This window comes from Mustela nivalis (genome assembly GCF_964662115.1).
Source record: "Mustela nivalis genome assembly, chromosome: 7".
Classification (NCBI taxonomy): domain Eukaryota; kingdom Metazoa; phylum Chordata; class Mammalia; order Carnivora; family Mustelidae; genus Mustela; species Mustela nivalis.
The window spans coordinates 57,889,975-57,913,403 of NC_139026.1; the positions used below are offsets into that span (position 1 = coordinate 57,889,975).

The 23,429-nt window shown below is 40.1% G+C and overlaps 1 protein-coding gene across 1 annotated transcript in view; it reads left to right on the plus strand.

The window, feature by feature from the left end:
* The first annotated feature begins 2,138 nt into the window (after positions 1 to 2,138).
* The window catches only part of DERA (deoxyribose-phosphate aldolase), a 114,972-nt gene continuing 93,681 nt past the window's right edge, over positions 2,139 to 23,429 (plus strand). The window contains exon 1 of the mRNA XM_082742397.1: positions 2,139 to 2,250. Within this exon, the coding sequence (XP_082598523.1) occupies positions 2,220 to 2,250 (31 nt within the window). The 5' untranslated portion in view covers positions 2,139 to 2,219. The remainder of the gene's footprint in view (positions 2,251 to 23,429) is intronic.

A 23,429-nucleotide genomic window follows, 5' to 3' on the forward strand; every position in this document is an offset into this window, starting at 1 on the left:
GGAGGCATCTAGCAAATTCACCTGTGGAAACAAGGCCAGAGCCTCTAAATGATAGCTAATGAACAGTAATAATATTTTACAGCTTAAGTCACTTTGTATAATAAGAGAATAGAAATCAAAATATCTCCAATTACCCAATGAAGGTAAGATATTACCCATTTTATATACAGAGAACCTGACTTTCAGAGGTTAAATGGCTGGTCTAATGAGTTTGGCTTCCACAAGATAGTGGGAACAGCACTGTATGTATGTATGTATATTGCCTGGATTTTAAACCACTCTCTAGAACTTAGACTAATTTCTCTGAGCCTTAGTTTCTTTCTGTAAAAGGAGATGGTAGGTCTCACACATAGATTTTCTTTTGAAATACCTAACAGAGTTTTTTGGAACACTGATAATTAGTGTAAGAACTTAACTCGTAGGAAGCACTTAGTATTATATATTTATTGTATCAATGATTGTCTAACTTTGGGATTTGGGGACCAATCAAAGAAAAAAAGGAATAGATCAGTGTAAGAATGGTTTGCTTCTAATCTTGGCAAGTGAGGTGGTTAACATATTTTTTTTCCTACTACCACAGTCTTCATAAGTGGTTTTAAAAGATTTTTAAAAATCCAAGTTGGTAGTGAAAGAGCTAGTTTCAGAAATAAAGAACTGTTACTTAAATTGAATAAATTTAGCTTCTATAAAAGATTCAATATAATTCTTTTTTTTTTTTTTAAGATTTATTTATTTATTTATTTGACAGAGAGAGAGATCACAAGTAGGCAGAGAGGCAGGCAGAGAGAGAGGAGGAAGCAGGCTCTCTGCCCAGCAGAGAGCCCGATGTGGGACTCAATCCCAGGACCCTGAGATCATGACCTGAGCTGAAGGCAGCGGCTTAACCCACTGAGCCACCCAGGCACCCCAGATTCAATATAATTCTTACTACCTTATTTCACTGTGAGGTAGGAGTGAGATACTTTGTAAGTGTCCTTCCAGTTCTGAAGTATGTCAGTTCTGACATTCATACTTTTGCCTAGTTCTACACCTTCCCTCTTTTGACTTAGAAAAACTGGTTATAATCCATAGTCCAAGTTAGTATTTACCTAAGGAATCTGTGCATGCTTTAAGAAATCATAGGCAAATGGAATTGGACTAGATAAAACTTAACCACTGTAAGAAAAACAGCCCAGCTAGAAATATGCAATCGTTCATCTAACAAATACACACCTGCGACTACTGTGGGGCAATGACTCCACCAGATTGTGAGTAGAGATGAGTCGACTAGTAGTCTGTGTTGAGTGACTCAAGACAATTTTATCCTCTGGTTGCAGAAAAGTTAGGCTGAAAAAAATGTTAGTATCACAGATTCAGAAGTTAGAGCTCCAAGGTCATTTCATAGAGATTAGGAAAGTGAAGCTTAGAAAGGTAATGGATGTGCCCAGTGTCCCACTTAATTACTATCAGTACTATGCTGAGAAACCTGACATCTCGCGCCTGGGTGTCCGCCCCCGCCCCGGGCTACCGCTGCCAAGCAACAGAACTGCTACTCCTGGCTAGGTTGGAAGTCAGGTGTGCTCTGGGCCTTTGCTCACTGGCCGCCCTTACTCTGCTGCCCTTCAGGTATGGGGCTGCAGAGCTCTGCACTTGGACAGTAATTGGGAGGGATTCTCTCCCCTCTTGTTATTTAATCTCACACTAGAAAGCTTCTAAACGTATTTATTTAGTGCATTTGGCACCTCAAACATTTTAAAACGGGTTTTGAGGGGCACCTGGGGGTGTCTGAGTTAAAGCCTCTGCCTTCGGCTCAGCTCAAGATCCCAGGGTCTTGGAATCTTGCCCCGCATCGGGCTCTCTGCTCAGTAGTGAACATGCTTCACCCCCTCTCTCTCTGCCTGCCTCTGCCTACTCGTGATCTCTGTCAAGTAAATAAATAAAATCTTGAAAAAAACAAAAACAAAACGGGTTTTGGTAGCATTATTTCGGGAGCCAGTGCTCGAGCCCCGCAGCTGGGGGCAGAGGACAGGAGAGGGGCGGCAGGACCACCCCGCAGGGCCGCGGACCGGGGTCGCACCGGAGGTGGAACGTGGGGACCGAGGTCGGACGTGGAGACCGAGGTCCACGGCCCTGCCCCCAGAGGGAGCGGGGCGGGGCGAGCGCGGCGACGCCGAGAGGCGGGCGGGAAGCAGGAAGGGCTGGGCTGAGAGGAGCCGGCGACTGCTGCAGCGGCCCGCACCATGTCCGCGCGCAACCGGGGCACGGAGCTGGGTAAGGGCCCCGCGGGTCGTCCCCGCCCGTCTCCCTCGCCTCCCGCCGCCGCCGCCGCCGTCCGCCGCTCGCGGGGCTCGCCGCCGCCCGGTGCCCTGGGGTCCGCTGCCGGGGGTGCTCGCCCTGGCGGGAAGCGGCGGCGCCGGGTCGGTCCGCCCCCACCCCGAGCAAAGGCCGGTCCGCCGAGACTGGGGAACTCTTGTGCACATTGGCACCCAGGCCTGGTGTGGTGAGCGGAAGACCTAGGAAAGGATTCGACTTCTTAGTTTCCAGCTTAAGTCGTTCACCTTCTAGCTCCCTGGTTGCAAAGAACAAACTCCAAAAACAAACCCCCCAAACCCTCGAACCCCAGAACAAACAAAAAACCCCAACCCAAATAAAACAAGATAAAAACCATCTTCACCCGCTCAGTGGAACCCCTGTGCGATTTAATGCTGGATTTCCGTAATTTTACCGCAGCCGTACCCCTAAAACGTCCGTGCTGGTGGAAAAGTTGTCAGATCGCTGTGCGGTATAACTCACTGTAAACTGTATGATTTTAGAAGTACAGAGATTTGTGAAGGCGCCTGAATTATTTCATCATTTTTCATTTTACTGATATTATCAAGTATGACTGGCAAGAAAAATTTAGTTCTGATTAACTAAAATGTAAAATCTTTGTAATTCAAACAGACCCACAATCAGAGCCAAAGGTTAAGGCTCTCAGTTTAAGTATTACAGCTAGGATATCTGTATTCTGGATCATTTTAGCTGTGTGACTTTGGGCAAATTACTTGATCACTCTGTGCTTAAAGTTCTTTTTTTTTTTTTTTTTTAAGATTTTATTTATTTATTTGACAGAGAGAGATCACAAGCAGGCAGAGAGGCAGACAGAGAAAGAGGAGGAAGCAGGCTCCCTGCTGAGCAGAGAGCCCGATGCGGGACTCGATCCCAGGACCCTGAGATCATGACCTGAGCCGAAGGCAGCGGCTTAACCCACTGAGCCACCCAGGCGCCCCTGTGCTTAAAGTTCTTAATCTGTAAAATGGTTGTACTTCTAAGGGCGATTTGGAGATCAAATGAGAGGATTTAAAGTGTTTGGTACTTTGTGGGTAACTAGGAAGGGTTAATAATAGTATGGTATAGAATTCTGGTTTTAGGCCTGATTTTCAGAAAATTAGTTATGATTCTATATAATACATACAAGGCACTTTTTTTCCCTTTGAAAGTGACTATCCTGATGAAATCGTCTACACTTCAAGAGGTAGTCCAGTACTTTCGTTAAATGGTGACCATGTGTCTTTATAAATACACTTGATTTCTTCACCAAATTGATTCTCTTTTAGTCATTACCCTTTAGCAGATTATGTTTTAAATTCTAGTTGTATCCCTGAAATGTGGACTTTGGTAATAAATGAGTATTCCCTAGATTAGGAGGTCCAGAAAGATAGTGAATGGGGTACAGTAATTGAGTGTAGGTCTTACCTTGGTATTTTCAGGGAGATGGCTCTCTAACTTTGTACAGATTGAGGACACTCCACTCTTTTTCCAAAATTTAGACATTTGTTTATTGTTTTTCAAGAAATACAATTGAAGCCATTTTTACTTTCTTTTTAAAATTTTTATTATTTATTTATTTTTTAAAAAGATTTATTTATTTGACAGACAGAGATCAGTTAGGCAGAGAGGCAGGCAGAGAGAGAGGAGGAAGCAGGCTCCCCGCTGAGCGGAGAGCCCGATGCAGGGCTCGATTCCAGGACCCTGAGATCATGACCTGAGCCGAAGGCAGAGGCTTAACCCACTGAGCCACTCAGGCACTCAGGCGCCTCCATTTTTACTTTCTTTTTTTTAATTGGCATAATCGACACATGACATTTTGCTTTCTTTATTAGAATTAGCATCATATCCCTACATTTGTTAAAGTAGCAGTAAAGATAAAAAAACAATTGCTATATAGAATAATAGTAAATTTGATTTTTATGCAACTATTTAAAGGATCATAGTTTTGTTTTATTCTCTTTGTTTAAATAAAATCATAAATTTCAAAGATTTTTTTCCTTCTCTGGTATTAATCATTAATCCAGACAGAGGTTTAGCCTAAAATGTAAAATAAGTTATTTGAATTATTTATGTAGTGGTGAAAAAAATCATTCAGTATTAATTTATGCAGTATATTAACTGATGCCTTTTATAATTTTCTAATTAAAAGTCTTTTTGAATAAACACGGTCACTGCTTTTTTAAAGAAATTAACTTGTATTCCCTTGTTACAAAAGGAATTCATGTTTATTGTAAAAATGTTAGAAAATACAGTTAGCACAAAAAGACTAATATTATTACTAATCCAATCAGTTATTTATATTTTAGTGTATATAGTTCTAGTTAATAGTTAATAGTAAATAGACTTTTAAAAAATAAATAGGCTCATTTGAGACTGAACCTCAACCTCATGTTAAGACCCTTTAGGGAAAACGTTCTTTTATCATGGCATGTTGATATGTGAAAGAAAACAAATCCTCTAACTTTAATGTTAATTTTTATGTCCGTGTTTAGTGATCCGTGCTGTCTGCTTAAGGTGTTTTATACTTAAAACATTCTTTTCTGATTTTCTCCAACTCAAGCATAAGCTAAAAAGCCTTTTTCTTTGGGCAGTGTTTGCCTTAAGTGGATAAGTGACAGCTGTATCCTCATAAAAGCTTAATCAGTTTGGAGTCAGAAGGGGGAAAAACCCCCTAAATCTGGGCCTGGTATTGAGTAGCCTATGGCTCTGGCCAAGCTACTTGATTTGTTTCCAAGTAGGTCAGTGGTTGTCAAAGCTTGCTTCCTGGACTAGCAGCATTGACAGTGTATGAGAGCATATTAGAAATGTAAATTCTCAGGCCCTGTTGAGATCTTAATGAATCGGAAGTTCTGGGGTGGGGTTGGGCCTTCTGAGTATTGATCAGTCCTCTGAGGGGTTCTGAAGCACACCCAAGTTTGAGAACCACTAGCTTAATGATCTCATGGTGCTATGGAATGCTTCCTGCCCTATGTATTCTATTAAAATGGACCTATGTTCTTTATTTTCCTAGGCACCTCCAGAGTTTTGCCTAAAGTGTAGCTACAGCATAGGCAGTGATCTTTCTTTTTGCTCACTGACGTGTCTCAGGCACCTAGAATAGTGTCCACCACACCAGAGGCCCTCAAAATGTCTGTTGAATGAACAAATGAATTTAGAACTACTCCTTGCTTAGGAGAACTGCGGCATCCACCTAGACCTTCTGGGTAGGCAGGTGCTGGTGGATGGACACCTTCCTCTTTTCTGAATATTATTGAAATTTAAATTTGTTACTTTTTTTTTTTTTTTTTTTTAAGATTTTATTTATTTATTTGACAGAGAGAGATCACAAGTAGGCAGAGAGACAGACAGAGAGAGAGAGAGGAGGAAGCAGGCTCCCCGCTGAGCAGAGAGCCTGATGCGGGACTCGATCCCAGGACCCTGAGATCATGACCTGAGCCGAAGGCAGCGGCTTAACCCACTGAGCCACCCAGGCGCCCTAAATTTGTTACTTTTGTGTCAAGAGGCTTATGAAGATGTTGACTATGTGGCTTCCTTTCAAATGTGATTTTCTTTGGAGGCATCTGGAGAATGGGGCTATTGTATTAGGTGACTTCTAAGGATCTCCCTACTCGGTATCTGTATATCTGTAAGCTCTTGTGTACAGAAAGAAGAACTTCAAAGTTCTCTGAAAAACAATTACAAAAAAAGTAATTTCAAGCTGAATTTTAGTTTGGAGGCATAGAGACAATTCTCTGGCTTTCCTGTATAGCATTAACAAGAGATGGGTTTAGACATACGTCCTCAATTGGAATGACCAGGGACCATGATGCCTGAGGAATATGAAGATTCTTTTACTCTGTGGAGGTACTCTCTGTAGTGCAGGTCAGAACAAACAGAAAGGGTAGCTTATTTGTTTAAAACACAAATAAAGGAGATTAGCCTTGGCTAGTTACCAAACCAAGAACCACGATGGATTTTGTATTTTACGAAGCACATTTATTCATTCAAAAATAGATATAGAGTACCCGTTGTGGCCTGGGTAGTATTACCTTGGATACAAAATGGACAAGGATAGTTCCTGCTTTCACAGACCTGGCTCTGATTCAGGGGCTGGGCATCACGCCAGAGCTACAATTAAAATGATTGCAAATGTGATAAGCAGTTATTTTTCATTTATTTTTGTCTAAGAAATCAGATAGATATGCCTAAACTGTACCTTAAATGACTGTGATAACCGAGTGTTCTCTCTTCTTACATTATAACTTTTACTTTCCCTTGAGAAACTTAGATAAGAACCAAGAATATAGGGAGCTCATTTTTGCCCCTCCTGCTAAAGTATAACTTTGATGTAGAATGTAGATTTTGGTAATAGTGATTTTTTTTCCACTGCTAAGTTATCTTTAAACAATTAAAAAAAATATTAGGAATGAAATTTTAAATCTTAAAGCTAGGCCAAGCACAGGATGCTTGAGAATAATTCTTTAACACTGGCCATATGCCAGACACTGTGCCTAGATGCTAGGTACAAAGATAGTAGTTAATATAGAGTTCCAGCTATGTGCCCGGGCCTTGTGTTAAATACATTTTTTTGTTATCTCAATTACTCATCACAACAGCCCTGTGAAGATTCTATTATGATGCCCTTTTTACAGATGGGCAAACTGAGGCACAGAGGGTTTTAAGTAACTTGCCAAAAACCAGTTAGGCAGAGCTTAGGCAGTGCTGATGCAGCAGAGCCAGAATTCAAACCCAGGTGGTTTGGTGCTGATGCTGCCTGCTTCACCAATCTGTAATATAAGAGAAGGCAAGTCAACAGCTGGTGACTCTCTTAGGTTTTGCCTGTGTCTTTTCTTAAAATAAGTCACATTTTTTTTTTTCTTAACCTTTTTCTTTCTTTCTTCTTGTTGTCCTTTTTTAAAAAAGTAAACTCTGTGCCCATTGTGGGGCTTGAACTCATGATGCCAAGATGAAGACTCAAGTGCTGTACAACTGAGCCCACCAGTTGCCCACCCACCCCACCCCAGTAATCCACATCTTAACCACTGCGATTTGTTTCAGAGAAGATGAAGTTTATCTTCAGAGAGAATAGAAATATCCAGTCTTTGGCATGTTAGGAGAGTAGGTTTACATGTTACTGAGTAAGAAATTTTCTGGGATGACATGTTAAAACCAGCCTTTCTCTGGGAACTTTTTTTTTTTTTAAGATTTATTTATTCATTTGAGAGAGAGAGCAAGAGAGAGAGAGCTGGGGAAGGGGCAGAGGGAGAGAATCTCAGATTCCCTGCTGACCATGGAGCCCAAGGTGGGGCTTGATTCCACGACCCATGATACAAAGACATGAGCTGAAACCAAGAGTTGGATGCTCAACCAACTGTTGCCCCCAGGTGCTCCTGGGAATTCTTTATGTAGATATGCTGATGTGCTTCAGGGCATCATGGGGTGAGGACCTGGGAGTAATTGCCAAGTGATCAGAGTAAAGGGGTTTTAGGTTTGTTTGTTTGTTTGTTTTAATTTTATTCATTTATTTGACAGAGAGAGAGACCACAAGGAAGCAGAGAGGCAAGCAGAGAGAGAGGGAGAAGCAGGCTCCCTGCCGAGCAGAGAGCCCGATGGAGGGCTCAATCCCAGGACCCTGAAACCATGACCCGAGCTGAAGGCAGAGGCTTAACCCACTGAGCCACCCAGGCACCCCAGGGGTTTTAGGTTTTTTAATTTCTTTTCCTTGTCTCTGTATTTTTATAAAACTCCAGCTCTCTTTAGGTGTACCTTGGCTTGCTGGGCTTAAGAACCAGTCCTGTCTCTTGATGTCATCTTAAGATTAAAAAAAAACAAGAAGGAAAGAAAATAAATACTGAGAATTTGGGGCATCTGGATGGCTCAGTCGGTTAAGCATCTGCCCTCAGCTCCAGTCATGATCCCAAGGTCCTGGGACCCAGTCCCACTTCTGGCTTCCTGCTCGGCAAGGAGTCCACTTCACCCTCTCCCTCTGCTGCTCCCCTTGCTTATGCTTGCTCGCTCTCTCTCTCTCTCTGTCAAATTAATACAATCTTTAAAAAAAATACTGAAAATTTGTAATTATTTTATTTTGTTGATTTGAGATGAATTTTGTTCATTTTGTTTTTTGGATTTCTGAGACCTCTGTAGTTTCCTGAGAACTGAAGTCTCTTTAGTTGTAAACAGGCAAACAGTTTAAGGCATCTATAGATTTTAGGGGAGAAATGGCATAAATCACCCTTGAAGAATTCCTTTTAGCTAGTTAGTGAGACGGAAGGATGTTAAAATCTGTCTTTGAGTTACAGAAGCTAATCCCTGCTTAAAAACAGTAGGGTAGCATATTCTTTATTAGATGGCATGTGAAAATTTGGCTGTAGCTCAGGTTAAGTAAGAACGGACTTTAAAAATTTATAGCTTTCTGCAGAGAGTGGCCCAAGTGGAATTAACCTGTGATTTTTTTTAACATTAAAATTGATTTGTACAATATTTTAAGTTGGTGTGAATTTTATATCTGAATTCAGTTACTTTTTCTCCTTAATACTTAACATATGTATATATTTTTTAGGTTTACTAGGGTAATTTTCCAAACATTTTCTCTTTTAATTCTGGTAATCCTTTGTGGAAAAGTATGAATTATCTCATTGATGAGAAAACTAAAGCATTGAGAGCTTAAGTAAGTTGTTTAATGTTTCATAGTAAGAGTTGAGGTCATGATTCAAATCCAGAACTTCTGGTTGAAAGTTCTTTGTACCATAGCTACGTGTGTGTGTGGGGGGGGCACCTGTACGCACACATGTGCATGTATGCGTGTATGCTTATGCACGTGTTCACAGTATTCTAGGTGCTAGGAAAGAAAGATAACATGAAAGTAATTATTTTTATGTAATTATGATATTGGTAATGATGAATCTACTATCCCATTAAATATGGAATATAAACCAGAATAACAGAAAAAAATTTTTTTTTGCTATACTTTCTTCTTTTAACTTTAAAACAGCCGCAAACTTTTAGGAAAGTTGTAAAGATAGTAGAAAGATCTTTTTCCTCTGAACCATTTGAGAAAAATGGCCAACTGACATGATGTGTCACTACTTCTGAATGTTTGAGTATTTCATCAAGGATCTGTTTCTAAATGGCTACAACGGCATTGCAGCCATTAAAATGAGAACATTAACATTGCTGCATTATTACCATCCAGTCTGTGAATTTCATTCAAGTGTAGCCAGTTGTTCAAATAATGTACTTTATTAAAAAAAAAAAAAATCCAGCTCAGAATCACATGTTGCCTTTGTCCTGTGTCTTTAGTCTTCTTCAGTAAGGAATCATTCGTCTTTGATTGACTTGAAGGGTCTTCACACTTTTGCAATCAATAGGCCAGTTGCTTTGTAGAATGTTCCTCAGTTTCTGTCTGCATTGTTTTTTCATGGTTAGATGTAGGTTATGCATTTTTGGTAGGAATATCACAGAACAGATCTGTGTTCTTCTTGTTGCATCCTCTTAGGTAAGCACACGATTTTGATTTGTCTCATTGTGGATGATGCTCATTTTGATCACTCGGTTAAGGTGGTATCTGCTAGCCTTCCCACAGTCAAGTTCGTTTTTAACCTTTGTGATCAATGTGTACTTTGTGGGGGTGTAGATTTTCTTGTTGTTGTTCTTTTTTATCCAATGGAGGGCTTCAATTTATAACCCTGAGATCAAGACCTTAGCTGAGATCAAGAGTTAACTTGCTGAGCCACCCAGGCTCCCCTGTGGGGTGATGCTTTGCAACTATTTAAATATCCTGTCTCTGCAAACTTCTAATTTGTTTATGTTTGCTTGTTTGTATTAGTATGTATTTGAGGTTTCTGATCTTCCCAATGGGTCATAATTGTTACTGTTATTATTTAATATTCAGATTGTTTCCGATTTTGGTAATGGGAGCCCCGTCAGCCTGGCGTCTCTCTTCTTTTTGACATGACCATTACTTTGTTTTTTTAAGATTTTATTTATTTATTTGACAGAGAGAGAGGTCACAAGTAGGCAGAGAGGCAGGCAGAGAGAGAGGGGGAAGCAGGCTCCCTGCTGAGCAGAGAGCCTGATGTGGGACTTGATCCCAGGACCCTGAGATCATGACCTGAGCCAAAGGCAGAGGTTTAACCCACTGAGCCACACAGTCGCCCCATGACTGTTACTTTTAAGTACTTTCTCATTTTCCAGCTTCACATCCAGGCTTATTTTATGCTTTCCCTGCCGTAGCACCAGAGCCAGCCATTTCTCCAAGGAGTGTTTCTTCTGATGGATAATGGTATTTAGAAGCCAAGATCTGGGCAGTTGGTCTGCTCATGGTAAATGGAGTGTCTCTGTTCCCAAGCCTCCCACTTGGCTGAGCTAGAGAATGTATGTACTACACACACACACACACACACACACACAGACACACACTGACTCTATATTTATCTAATTATCATCTATCTATATCTCTCTCTGTAATAAAAACCTTGCTTATCCTCCCCTCACCCCGCCCTCTCCAAACGATGGTCAGAAAGGGAAGGGGGGACAAGAATATATCTTTAAAATTTATTTATTTATTTATTTAAAATTTTTCTTATATATTATAAATTTCTAGTTTTAAAAAAAACAAAATACGTGGAGTTCCTGCTGTTCATGGCACTTGTTTCTGGATGCCTCTAGTAATGGCTGGGATTTCAAAGTTAGCATTACCTGTTCTCTGGTCTCCCTGGAGCTCCCAGTCAACTAAGGGAGACAGTCCTGTAAATCATTATGGAGAAGTAGTCAGTTTGCAGAGATACAGAGGAATTCACAGACCGTTTAGGGGAGGGGATATTTTTGACAGGGAGTAGTTTCTGCAGAGGGATTAAGTAAAACCAGTATGGTGTATTTCGTTAACTGTAGGAGCCCAATTTTTAGATTTCTAGTGTAATCTTCTCATTCTCTTATAAGGGCTAAGAGTAATATTTTAGTGAAGAAAGAAAACAGTCCTTCCTCTTCTGTGTATGAAATACATACACAGTCAATATAACAATTATGTACATTTTTAGATTTTAAACTGGGCATCCTTTTATGAATGCTTTTTTATCTTATAAGTCTTCTACTGTTTGTGAGTGTTGATGAGGCTGTCTTTTATTATTCTGATACTGTTCTGATAAATGGGAAAAAAATTATACAGTAATAATCGGGGTTGGTCATATAATTAAATAATTGAAAGTCCTCCATGGTGCCTCTTAAGTTAAAAAAAATTTTTTTAAGCATCTAAGCCCTGTGGATTTTAATTGTTAGGAAGGAAGATGAACTTCAGGCGTTCACTTAAAATGGGATGCCTCTGCCAGGAAAGAAAGACTAGTAAATAGGACAGCAGATAGAGCCCTTGAGGATGTGATTTAAACATGTCACTCGAAATTGTTTAAGTGGAGAGCTCTGCCCTTTTAAAACACTGTCTGTCACTTGAGGATTGGGTCACCTTGAAATGTGTTCGTCTTTGAGTTAAAGGCATAAAAAGGCACTTTGAAATTTTTCAGTTAACTTTGGTGCGTGTTGTGTGTGTGTCTAACGGCTGTACCTCTCGTCAGCTTGCCTCAGCTGTAAGTCAGTCCCCTGGAAACCAAAGTGGTTGCAAGAGAAGGATAAATGTTTCATCTGAGCTCCAGCAAACTCTACAGAATTTTGAAAATGTTGAGACATTGGCTGCAACTTCTGACTTTCTTTGTATAGTCAGGTCTTCCTCCCCTAAAGCAAAGTCTGGGATAAGAGTAGCTTCTGGTAATTACTTCCTGAAAGACTGCCACTTAACTGGTGCTTTGGTTCTTTTGGAATGTGGTTAATGATGTCAAGACTGCCGTCTTTGGAGTCTGGTAAGAATATCGGAATTAACTACTCTTGTAATCCAGATTTGGATAAACTTTTCAACTGAACACCTATTGGACACACTCCTGTCCCCATGGCTACAGGGTAGGAGTGTGTGTGTGTGTGTGTGTGTGTGAAGTTTTATTCAGATTTTATACTTGACACTAAACCAGGTGTCCAGAGTACTCAAGGTATGCAGACCCCTCATCTCAGATGTTGAGATCCTTGTATGAACATTTCTGAGCCCCTCAGTAGCTTTAAGAATCCACAGCAGGGGGAGAAGCCCAGGAATCTGCATTTTCCCAAGCTCCCCAGTGGGTTCCTGTGAACACTTCAGATTCAGAACCCTTAAGGAAATTGTAGAGTAATCCAGATTAATTACAGAGTCAAAGAATCTTTAATTACTCTAAAACATTTTTGACAAATCCTCTGTCTGTCACTTTTTTACATTTAATTATTTATCATATTTTTTTATATTTGGCTAGCAACATTTCTGTAAGCAAGTTTGAGCAGAAATTAGCCTTTTATTTTTTGATTGCAGGAAGTGAAGAAATCAGCATGAAGACATTTTGGAAAAATCAAGGGGGTTAGGCAGGTACATGGTTGCACCTAACTGAAAGTGCATTGTATTTGAAAAGGAGCACATTTTATACAAATAATGCCAATGACTAATGGGAAATATAAGTGCTTTTCATGGTGATTTTGGAAATTGACCTGAGTGTATCTTCTCCGTATTCTCAGGCACTGGAGCAGACAGACCTAAACATTTCTCATTACCTGGAGATGCAAGATGATCTACCAGGAAGAGTGATTTAGTTAATTTCTTGGTGGGAAAAAAAAGAAAATATTGATGTTTCCTTGGAGATTATTAATTAAATTTGTATTGTGAATTCGGTGGGAAGGTAGGTTGTGACAATTCTTGTTATATTTGTATTTGGCCAAGTAGCTCAAGCTCTGTACATTTTGTGTTGAGGGAGATTTTTTTTTCTCTTTAGTGTATAGGGAGAAACTTCAGTGCTTCTGATAGTTTTCCAAAGAAGAAACAAGAAACATATCTTAGTCTTCTGTCTTAATAAGCAGAGTTTATTTTCCTTTTTTTTTTTTTTTTAAGTAAGCTCTATGCCCAGCATGCACCCCATGCTATGCTTGAACTCAGGACCCTGAGATCAAGACCTGAGCTGAGATCAAGAGTTGGATGCTTAACCGACTATGCCATCCAGGCTCCCCTATTTTCCTTTTTCTTTATTTCCCAACTTTTGGCTCTTCGGGATACAATCATTATTACAATTCAAATTCTTTTATTCAGCAGGTGTATACACACACACACACACATATATGTACATATATATGTGTATATATATATATATATATATAGAGAGAGAGAGAGAGAGAGTGTACCTACTGTGTACTCTGTACTTTCCATGTCTTTGTGAAAGGCACAAGAGCAGTAGAAATTAGGAGTCCCTGCCCTTGAGAAACTTCCCTTAATCAAACTACAGTCACTGGGGAAGCTCACTGCTATACCCATAGAGACTTTGCTTGTCATCACTGTATGCAGCTGCCCTGCTTCAAATGATGAACCAGTCAACATTGGCTTATTAACCTTTAGATTATCATTTTAAAATACTGTGGGAAATCTATTCACATAGACAAAGATCTGATCCAGATTTCTGTGAGTGCAAACACCTCCATAGATCTGACTTCAGGAAGAAAAAAAAAGTCTGTTTCAATCTATAGATGGATACTGTGTTTGATTGGTTGTGGTATTCCCTTGGTAATTACATAATATAGAGAAACGGTGGGGGGTGGGCATAGTGATTAGCATGAAGCGTCTAGGCAACAGCCATCAATGCTAACAGTGCTCCTGAAACAAAGTTGTTTTTGCATATGACTATGGTTACTTTTACAGACCAAGTTGAAATTTGGTATCCTGTGGGATGAATGGTGGGAATCTATTTGGCCCTGTATGCCTCACTGAATGCATTTTGGTTTATTTGAGAAGAATGTAGGATCAGGACTTCAGCATTTTTTCCTACCTCTGCATCTGGTCCTGTGATCTCGGGCAGGGGATGTCAGTGTACTGGCTTACATGATGGAGGCTCTTCGGTTGTACCTCTGTCCAGCTCTGGTGGGGGATGTTGATAATGGGGGTAGGCTGTGCGTGTATGAGGCAGAGGGAGATGGGCAGTCTCTGTACCTTTTGCTCAATTTTGCTGTGAACCTAAACTTCCCTAACAAATGGAGCACTGGGTGTGATGCACAAACAGTGAATCTTGGAACACTGAAAAAATAAAGTTTAAATTAAAAAAAAAAAAGAAGTCTGTTTAAAAAATTAAACAAAAAATCAGACACATCTCTGAGAATCCTTCCAGTTCTGAACTTTTGAATCTTCTGGTCATTACTTAGAATTACTATTTTGTGGAATCATAGGTTTATGATGTTCCCTGTGCTTGGAATTCATACGTTTTTATTCTTCCCCTGGCCATCACAGTCCTCTCTGGCTTTTGAGGCGCTAAGTTCCAGTGATTGTTTTACATTCCCCTTTCCCCCTTCTCCGATGATTGAACATGATTGAATACATATTTTCTTTCTCTCTAGATGTTTCATGAGTGTAAATCTTGACTTCATAAATCTTTATGTAGGCAGAGCCTTTTATTTTGTATTTATTCCTCTGCATGGCAGAATATTGATTATAGTCTTACTGTATCGTCCATAAAAAATATCTTGTGGATTCACCCCTTTTTCCTCTCTTATTCCTATGCTAGGCTTGTTCTGCGACATATCTAAATCACAATGGTGGCCTCCTAGCTGATTTCTCCACGTCTGGTCTGTCTTAACGGCCCCAGGAAAAATCTATATTTGACTCAACTTTTTCTTGTTTGTTCACACAGAACAAATTACATTTATCTTCTTAGATTTTCTATTTTGATTATTTGGCTTCTTTGAGATGTACTTCCATTTCATGAGAAGTATATGCCCCTACTTAATCAAATTAACATAACCACTGTCTTTAGTCAAAGGAAATACTTGAGTTAGTGGGGACAGCAAAATAGTGCTCTCAGGAAGTAGTGAATGGGTTTAGCTAGAGAGGACATCTCACAAGACTGGAAATAGAAATGTGTATTAAATTCCGTTAAATATATATGTCGAATAGTTGAAATTAAGTAAATGTGTTCCTGACTCTACTGATTGTATGTATAGCATTTTAGAAGTAAGTTGGGTATAAAATCATAGAGACCTGTGTTTGAGTCTTAGCCCTGACGTGTCCTGAATGACCTTGGACAAGTGATTTCATCTCTGAGTGTCAGTTTCGTCATCTGTCAAATGGAACTAATGCCTGCGTGGCAGAGTTAGTGTCAGTATTCAATGAGAAATACTATTGGATCACCCTTAACTTGATAAGTGACTGATAGATGGTAGCCATTATTCCAGTAATCTTCCAAAAATACTGTATGTTTGTTTGTTTTTTAAGATTTTATTCATTTATTTGACAGACAGAGAGAGTGAGAGAGGGAACACAAGCAGTGAGAGAGGGAGAGGGAGAAACAGGCTTACCACTGAGCAGGGAACCCAATGCAGGATTCTGTCCCGGGACCCTAGGATCCTGACCTGAGCCAAAGGCAGACGCTCAATGACTGAGCCACCCAGGCAGCCCTAAAATACTGTTTTCATTATTTTATCTTTTCTCTGAAGAGTCTTTGTTTCCTCTATTGGACTGTTCATCACCGTCTGCTGAGGTCCTTTGCCTTCTCTTCTGGTACCTACTGATTTCCATCTTGTGTTTATATGTTATCATGATACTTTATTAATAAGCCGCTTGAGGGTAGGATCTGTGTTTGTTAGGTCTCTGTATCCTTCCTTGCACTTAGAACAGTACTTTTCATGATGTAAGTAATTTGTTTTTAATCAGCGTTTATTTATTTAAAAAGACTTTATTTATTTTATTTGACAGATAGAGATCACAAGTAGGCAGAGAGGCAGGCAGAGGGAGAGGAAGATGCAGGCTCCCTGCCAAGCAGAGAGCCTGATGCGGGGCTCGATCCCTCGAGCCTTTAACCAACTGAGCCACCCAGGCGCCCCTAATCAGTGTTCATGGAATGAATGAAGAAGCACTGTTGCCTTTTCTAGAAACTTACTGTGGATTTTTATTGCCTGGTGTGCAAATTCCAACACTTCTGTTCTTTCTTTAAGGATCCTGGGTCATTTGGCCTGTTCCTATTGCCTCTACTCGCCCCTGCCCAGGTCAAGCCAGATCCTCTGCCCCCTTCTATGGAAACTTACTCCTCCTGTTTGATAGCTATCTTTTAGCCCTTACTTATTTTGATTTTTTTTCTCTATAAGTTTTCTTCTCACCATTTTTATCACATTTTCCTTAACACCAAGGAAAATAACTACTATATAAGATGCATACCTATCTGTGAACTTCGGAGAATGGATCACTGTGGAGTATTTAACATGTTTAAAACTTTTGTCACCTGGGGTGAAATTTTTGTAAAATTAAGTATCTCTAAAAGATGTTTTGGTCTATTTACACAGTCGTTATACAAGTTTTTGAAAATTGTTAAATATAAAGAAGGAAATAAATATTCCCCAGATTTATCCCATGGAACACTAGAACTCTGAAGGTTTCGTTACTGTCTGACAGATAGTACACTGAGTAGAATTTAAGAGTTTTGGGGAGCTTGGAGTATCATCGTTGCAAGCATGTAACTCCTTGTGAGTTCTCACATTGTAAGTACTCAGTAAATACTAACTTCTACTATAAAAGGCATAAATGGACTCATGAGGCTTTTAGAGCTACTTTCCTCTAATTAGGTGGCGAGGCTGCTTTGCTTTTTTGGTTCACCGAGTGCATTTTTAATAAACTTTTAAATTTCTCTCCTGTGATCACTTTTCTGTAGAGGTTCCTATCTTCTGACTTGTTTGCTGTTTCTAATGTGCTTGAGACAAGAGCCTCAGGGTTACTAGAAATGTGAATAAATAAACGAAGAGCAGGAGGGTTCTGGAGGAGGTTCTAGTAGCCTTCTGCAGTTGGGGATCTGCATGAGAATTGAGCCGTACTGCCGTAAGGCATCCATTATATTATCACGAATTAAGTTCTCTCTAGTGCATCCAGAAGGGTATTCTCCATGGGGCAGAATGAGAAAATAGTCATTCAGATCATTTTTTAATTCTCTGGTCCAGATGAGGAGCCCTGTGTGGGAAATGCTGCTGGGCGCTCCTAACGAGTCGTGTGCATGAACACCATCTGCGGATGCTGTGAAATCCCTATTCACGGATCAGAGCCCTTTCCTTTCCTTGCTCTTTGATTCCTGGCAACATGCCAGAAAGGTAAATTTGAAGCCTGCCTGCTTTTCTTTCTAAGCAGTGGTTTACTGTTATCTCATGTCACCAGTTCTATATTGGGCTCCTGGAGGATTCTTAATAAATATATATTGATGGACCAATTGATTCTTTTTAACCTTTTAATTATGAAGGTTTTCAAACATTCACAGAAGTGGAGAGATTAGTGTAATGAACTCGTATACCTGTCCCCCAGTTACAACAGAAATCAATGTTGCCACACTTGCTCTACTCGCCCTCCTTTTTTGCTGTGGTAACTTAAACTCGAAATGACATCCTGCCATTTTGCCCCTACAGCTTTGATGTGTATCTCTAGAAAAACTTTCTGTTGTTACAGAACTACATTTTGGACTGTATGCTGGACATGCCATGGGCAAGCAATGAGAACGGGAAAAGCCCGCGGGCGTAGATCCACCTTTTGGATCATTAATCCCGGAGTAACTGAGAGTCAGCTGGTGTCGGGGATACTCCTTATGAAGCAGGGGACGTTTGGCCTCTGGGTACACAAGCCTCTTGTTGCACATCTTAAACACCTCTGTGGGGTCTACTTTCAGGGTACCCTTCTCCTTGTTTAAACACTGGGAGAGGGGCACCTGGGCGGCTCAGTCCTTACGTGTCTGCCTTTGGCTCAGGTCATGATCTCAGGATTTCAGGTCATGATCTCAGGGTCCTGGGATTGAGCCCGGCATCGGGTTCCCTGCTCAGCGGGAAGCCTGCTTCTCCCCTCTCACTCCAACTGCCTGTGCTCCCTCTTTGACCGTGTTTCTGTCAAATAAAATCTTTTAAAATAAATAAATAAATAAATAAATAAATATATCCTGGGAGAACAGAAAGTACACTTCCCACTCATGTTTGAGAGACTGATGGCATCAAGAACTACGTGTACCTGGGAAAGCTAGCTTTAATAAGTACTAAGGAGTGATACTTTAATTTTTTAATTTGAAATATTTACCCTTAGGGAATATTGGGTGATGTGGGGGGGGAGCCTTCTTGCTATATCTGAAATCCCACCATTTTCTCTTCTGGCCACTCTGTGTTTTGTCGAGTCGACCTTAAGTCAAGTCTCTCAGCCTTCTCCAGCTGTTAAATTCTGCCTACAGACAAGAGTAGCCTTCTCTGTGAAAACAGGACAAGACCCAGCTTCCCTAGAGAGCTGACACAGTTGCATGACTTCCACAGCCTCTTTGGGTCCCCCTGCCCCACCCCGGCCCCGAGGAGCTGGCTGCGGGAAGCCCAGGGTACCTGGGGTGCACCTCCAGGGGGAAATGCTTCCAGATGAATGTGGCCGCCATGTTGTCATCCTGGAGCTCACTCAGACCAACTTCGGAGTTGGCCCATCTAATGACTTTGTGTAAGGAGGGGTGGTGGGGCTTAAAGTTTCTGATGACTTCTCACAGAGCATCTGAAAGCACCGGGAAAATCAGCCACCTTGTCAAAACCTGTGCCATGAAAGAACTTGCTGAGGAGACACTGCAAAAGGAGCTGAGGTGCTGGGGGAAGCCGTGTTTTGAATCAGCACCCAGCAGGTGGTGAATACCACTCAGATTCAGTTTGGAACAAATATTCCCAGGCAGTGTTGGCAATCACTGTGCTCCATAATGTAGCGGGGGTTTGTTTGTTTGTTTTGGAAGACAATATCAACTCGAGCCCTGTCTGCTTACAGGCAGGGTGTTTAGCACATGTTAGATGCCTGCTGCTTAAGGGGTACACCTACATGCCAAGCTCCTTCTGCGTGTGTTTAAATATATTTTGAACACAGATAAAGGCATTACCAGAGAGCATGAGGCGGTGGTAAGTAGGGTTCTGGAAAGCATTTGATATTTTCTGCAAATCAAAGGGTACGGAGGAGGTGATTTAAGGCTTATGTAATACATACGGTAGCTCTGCCAGAAATGTTTCTCTTTCTTAAATTTTTCTTTTTCTTTCCAAACTTATTTCACTTTGGCAGTTTGCTCAATTCACATAGTTTAAAGGGTGAACTCTTTGTTCAAGTTTGAGAATTTGGTTCTGTAGTTCTAGGTGACCTGGATTAAAATTTTTTGCAAACAGATCTGTGCTTGAGGGGCGCCTGGGTGGCTCAGTGGATTAAGCCGCTGCCTTCGGCTCAGGTCATGATCTCAGGGTCCTGGGATCGGGTCCCTCATCGAGCTCTCTGCTCAGCAGGGAGCTTGCTTCCCTCTCTCTCTCTGCCTCTCTGTCTACTTGTGATTTCTCTCTGTCAAATAAATAAATCTTTAAAAAAAAAAAAAAAACAGATCTGTGCTTGAGCTAGTTACCCATTTAATTACATAGAGATTTTTGGGACAAAAGGAAGTTGGACTTTGAAGTCAGACTGCCTGGGATTCAGATCCTGATTCGTCCATCTGTGATTTTTGAATTTGTACACTTAAAATAAGGTGGTGGATAAAGGCTAGGTCGTAGAATGATTGCGAAGATTAAATGAGGTATTTACAAGTTGAGCAGCTGGCCTGGTGCCTGGAACGTAGTAAGAGAGAATTATTTACCCTTCCCTTTACACAGATTCAGTAGGGATGGTGGAAAGTTCTGACCTTAAAGCCAACGAATAACTGATTGTGAACAAGGATTTTGTTGACTAGACGTGGGGTGATGAGGAAGAGATTCAAAGGGCCTGGGGCAGCTGGAGCCCCAGTGTTTGCTGGAATGTAATGGGGTTGAAACTAGAGATGTACCCAATACCTTTACAGTGATTCGCTTTCCTTCATATCGAAATATGATAGAAGATAGGTATCACTGGGGTGTTTGTTTTTTGTTTGTTTTTGGCCAGATGGTAATTTATTCATCCCATATTCTTTTATTTTTCTAATTTGTTTTTTTCTGCCATCAGCTTCTGTGGAAACTGATCAATACCCAGACTATGGAGTAGATGTTCTTTCAGGTCAGTCTCCTTGATGCCACTCTATGACCATGTTAGGTAAATAATCATAGACAAGTACTTCTATGCCATTCAACTAGAATAGCAAATTTTTTTGGTAAAAGTAGGCATGGGTTTCAAAATTCAGATATACAAATTTTATTTTTATTTTCATTTTTTAAGATTTTATTTATTTGAGAGAGAGAGTGAGAGAGAGAGAGACATGAGATGGGGGAGGGTCAGAGGGAGAAGCAGACTCCTGCTGGGCAGGGAGCCCGATGCAGGACCAATCCAGGGACTCCAGGATCATGACCTGAACAGAAGGCAGTCGCTCAAATGACTAAGCCACCCCACCCAAGTGCCCCAAATATACAAGTTTTAGTAGCATAATTGTAGTGATTCTCAGTAGGTCATTTAAAAAATATTTGCCTAAAAGGTTAAATATCAGAAGTACTATAAATTCACAAACTGTTGGAAGTAATTTAACATCCGTTATACAACTTGTCATGCATAGTTTAGTGTATCTTACCATAGAGGTAAAACTTAAAAGTAAATGTTCCTGGGAAAGATCATCTGTTACCTTAAAATCATGAATAAAGTGCAAATGACCAATAATATGAGATTTAGGTAGGAGAGTGTATGGTGAGAAGGATATTGAGGTACTGAGTAGTGGAAATAGGGCAATAGGTTTCAGGAAAAAAAGACTAGGGCTTTTTTGTTTTGTTTTGTTTTGCTTTGTTTTGTTTTTGTTTTATTTATTTTATTTCATTTTATTTTTTCAGTGTTCCAAGATTCATTGTTTACACACCACACCCAGTACTCCATGCAATACATGCCCTCCACAATACCCACCACCAGGCTCACCCAACCCTCTCTCTCCTCCCCTCCAAAACCCTCAGTTTGTTTCTCAGAGTCTACAGTCTGTCATGCTTCATTGCCCTCTCTGATTTTCCCCAATTCACTTTTCCTTTCCTTCTCCTAATGTCCTCCATGTTATGCCTTATGCTCCATAAGTAAGTGAAACCATATGATAATTGACCTTCTGTGCTTGACTTATTTCACTCAGCATAGTCGCCTCCAGTCCTGTCCATGTTGATACAAAAGTTGGGTATTCATCCTTTCTGATGGCTATGTAATATTCCTATATATATATATATATATATATATATATATATATATATATATATATATATCATATCATCTTTATCTGTTCATCTGTTGAAGGGCATCTTGGCTTTTTCCACAGTTTGGTGATTGTGGCTATTGCTGCTGTGAATATTGGGGTATATATGGCCCTTCTTTTCACTACATCTGTATCTTTGGGGTAAATACCCTGTAGTGCAATTGCAGGGTCATAGGGTAGCTCTATTTTTAATTTCTTAAAGAATCTCTACACTGTTTTCCAAAGTGACTGCACCAACTTGCATTCCCACCAACAGTGTGAGAGGATTCCCCTTTCTCCACATCCTCTCTGGCACTTGTTGTTTACCGTCTTGTTGATTTTGGCCATTCTAACTGGTGTAAGGTGGTAACTCAGTGTGGTTTTGATTTGAATCTCCCTGATGGCTAATGATGATGAACATTTTTTCATGTGTCTGATAGCCATTTGTATGTTTTCTTTGGAGAAGTGTCTGTTCATGTCTTCTGCCCATTTTTGACATGAGTATCTGTTTTGTGTGTGTTGAGTTTGAGGAGTTCTTTATAGATCTTGGGTATCAGCCCTTTGTCTGTAGTGTCATTTGCGAATATCTTCTTCCATTCCCTGGGTTGCCTCTTTGTTTGTTGACTGTTTCCTTTGCTGTGCAGACACTTTTGATCTTGATAAAGTCCCAATAGTTCATTTTTGCTTTTGTTTCCTTTGCCTTCGGAGACATGTCTTGAAAGAAGTTGCTGTGGCCGATGTTGAAGAGGTTACTGTCTATATCTCCTCTAGGATTTTGATAGATTCTTGCCTCATGTTGAGGTCTTTTATCCATTTTGAGTTTATCTTCTGTATGGTGTAAGAGAATGGTTGAATTTCATTCTTCTACACATAGCTGTCCAACTTTCCCAGCACCATTTATTGAAGAGACTGTCTTTTTTCCACTGGATATTTTTTCCTGCCTTTTCGAAGATTATTTGACCATAAAGTTGTGGGTCCATATCTGGGCTCTCTGCTCTGTTCCATTGATCTATGTATCTGTTTTTGTGCCAGTACCATGCTGTAAAAATAAGAATAGGTTTTATATAAATTCTAGATTTCATTAACTGGTTATTCTTTATTTTCTTGAGCTTAATGTACTTAGTTAAATTTAAATGAAATAGATTTTATTATTTTTAGTTCTATTCTGTAGCATTTAAATAATGTTTCTGATATTTCCATGGGTGAACTGTGTGCAGGTTCATTGTAGCATGTCAGTATCCTTGCAGACTCTAACTTGTATGATTGCACAGCATCAGGCATAGGTAGTAGCTTTATGAATAATCTTTTCAATTGCCTTATGGTATGAATGTATTTAGTATCCACATTTTTGGACATTTTCAAATTTTAATTTAAGAAGGTCTGTCATCAACTCTCTCATTGAGAGGAAAGAGTTAAATAGATTTTCTTGGCAGCTCTTAGCTCCTAGAATAATTGATCAAATCTTCTCAAAGGACTGAGAGTTAGATCTTTACCCAACAGGGGGCCACAGTTGTCTAGCTTCTTAGTGAATTTCTCTGAGGTCTAATGATTCTTTCTGAACACTAGGCACATTTAGGGGCTTGGGGGAATTCTCATCAGAAGTTTTCCTGGAGTACGTTAAATTGAAAGACTGTGTATTTGGAAATCCAGACATGGTGTATCTTCATGAAAGTGTAAAGGAGTAAAACCAAGATCTGAGCAATAAAATGCCTTGTAATGTGGGAAATTTTGTCTATTAGCAATTTTATTTAAGATGTTAATTTGACCAAAAGCATGGAATAAGTGATTTTTAAGTGACAGTTTCGAAAGGTATTGTCAGTTTAAAGATTAGCTCTTAGCAGTGTTTGGTATATAAATGTGTGTGTGTGAGTGTGTGTATTTCAAATTTGACAAGCATGTATGAAATCCATGTAGATCCCAACTTGTTTTGCCTGGCAGAGTCACAGG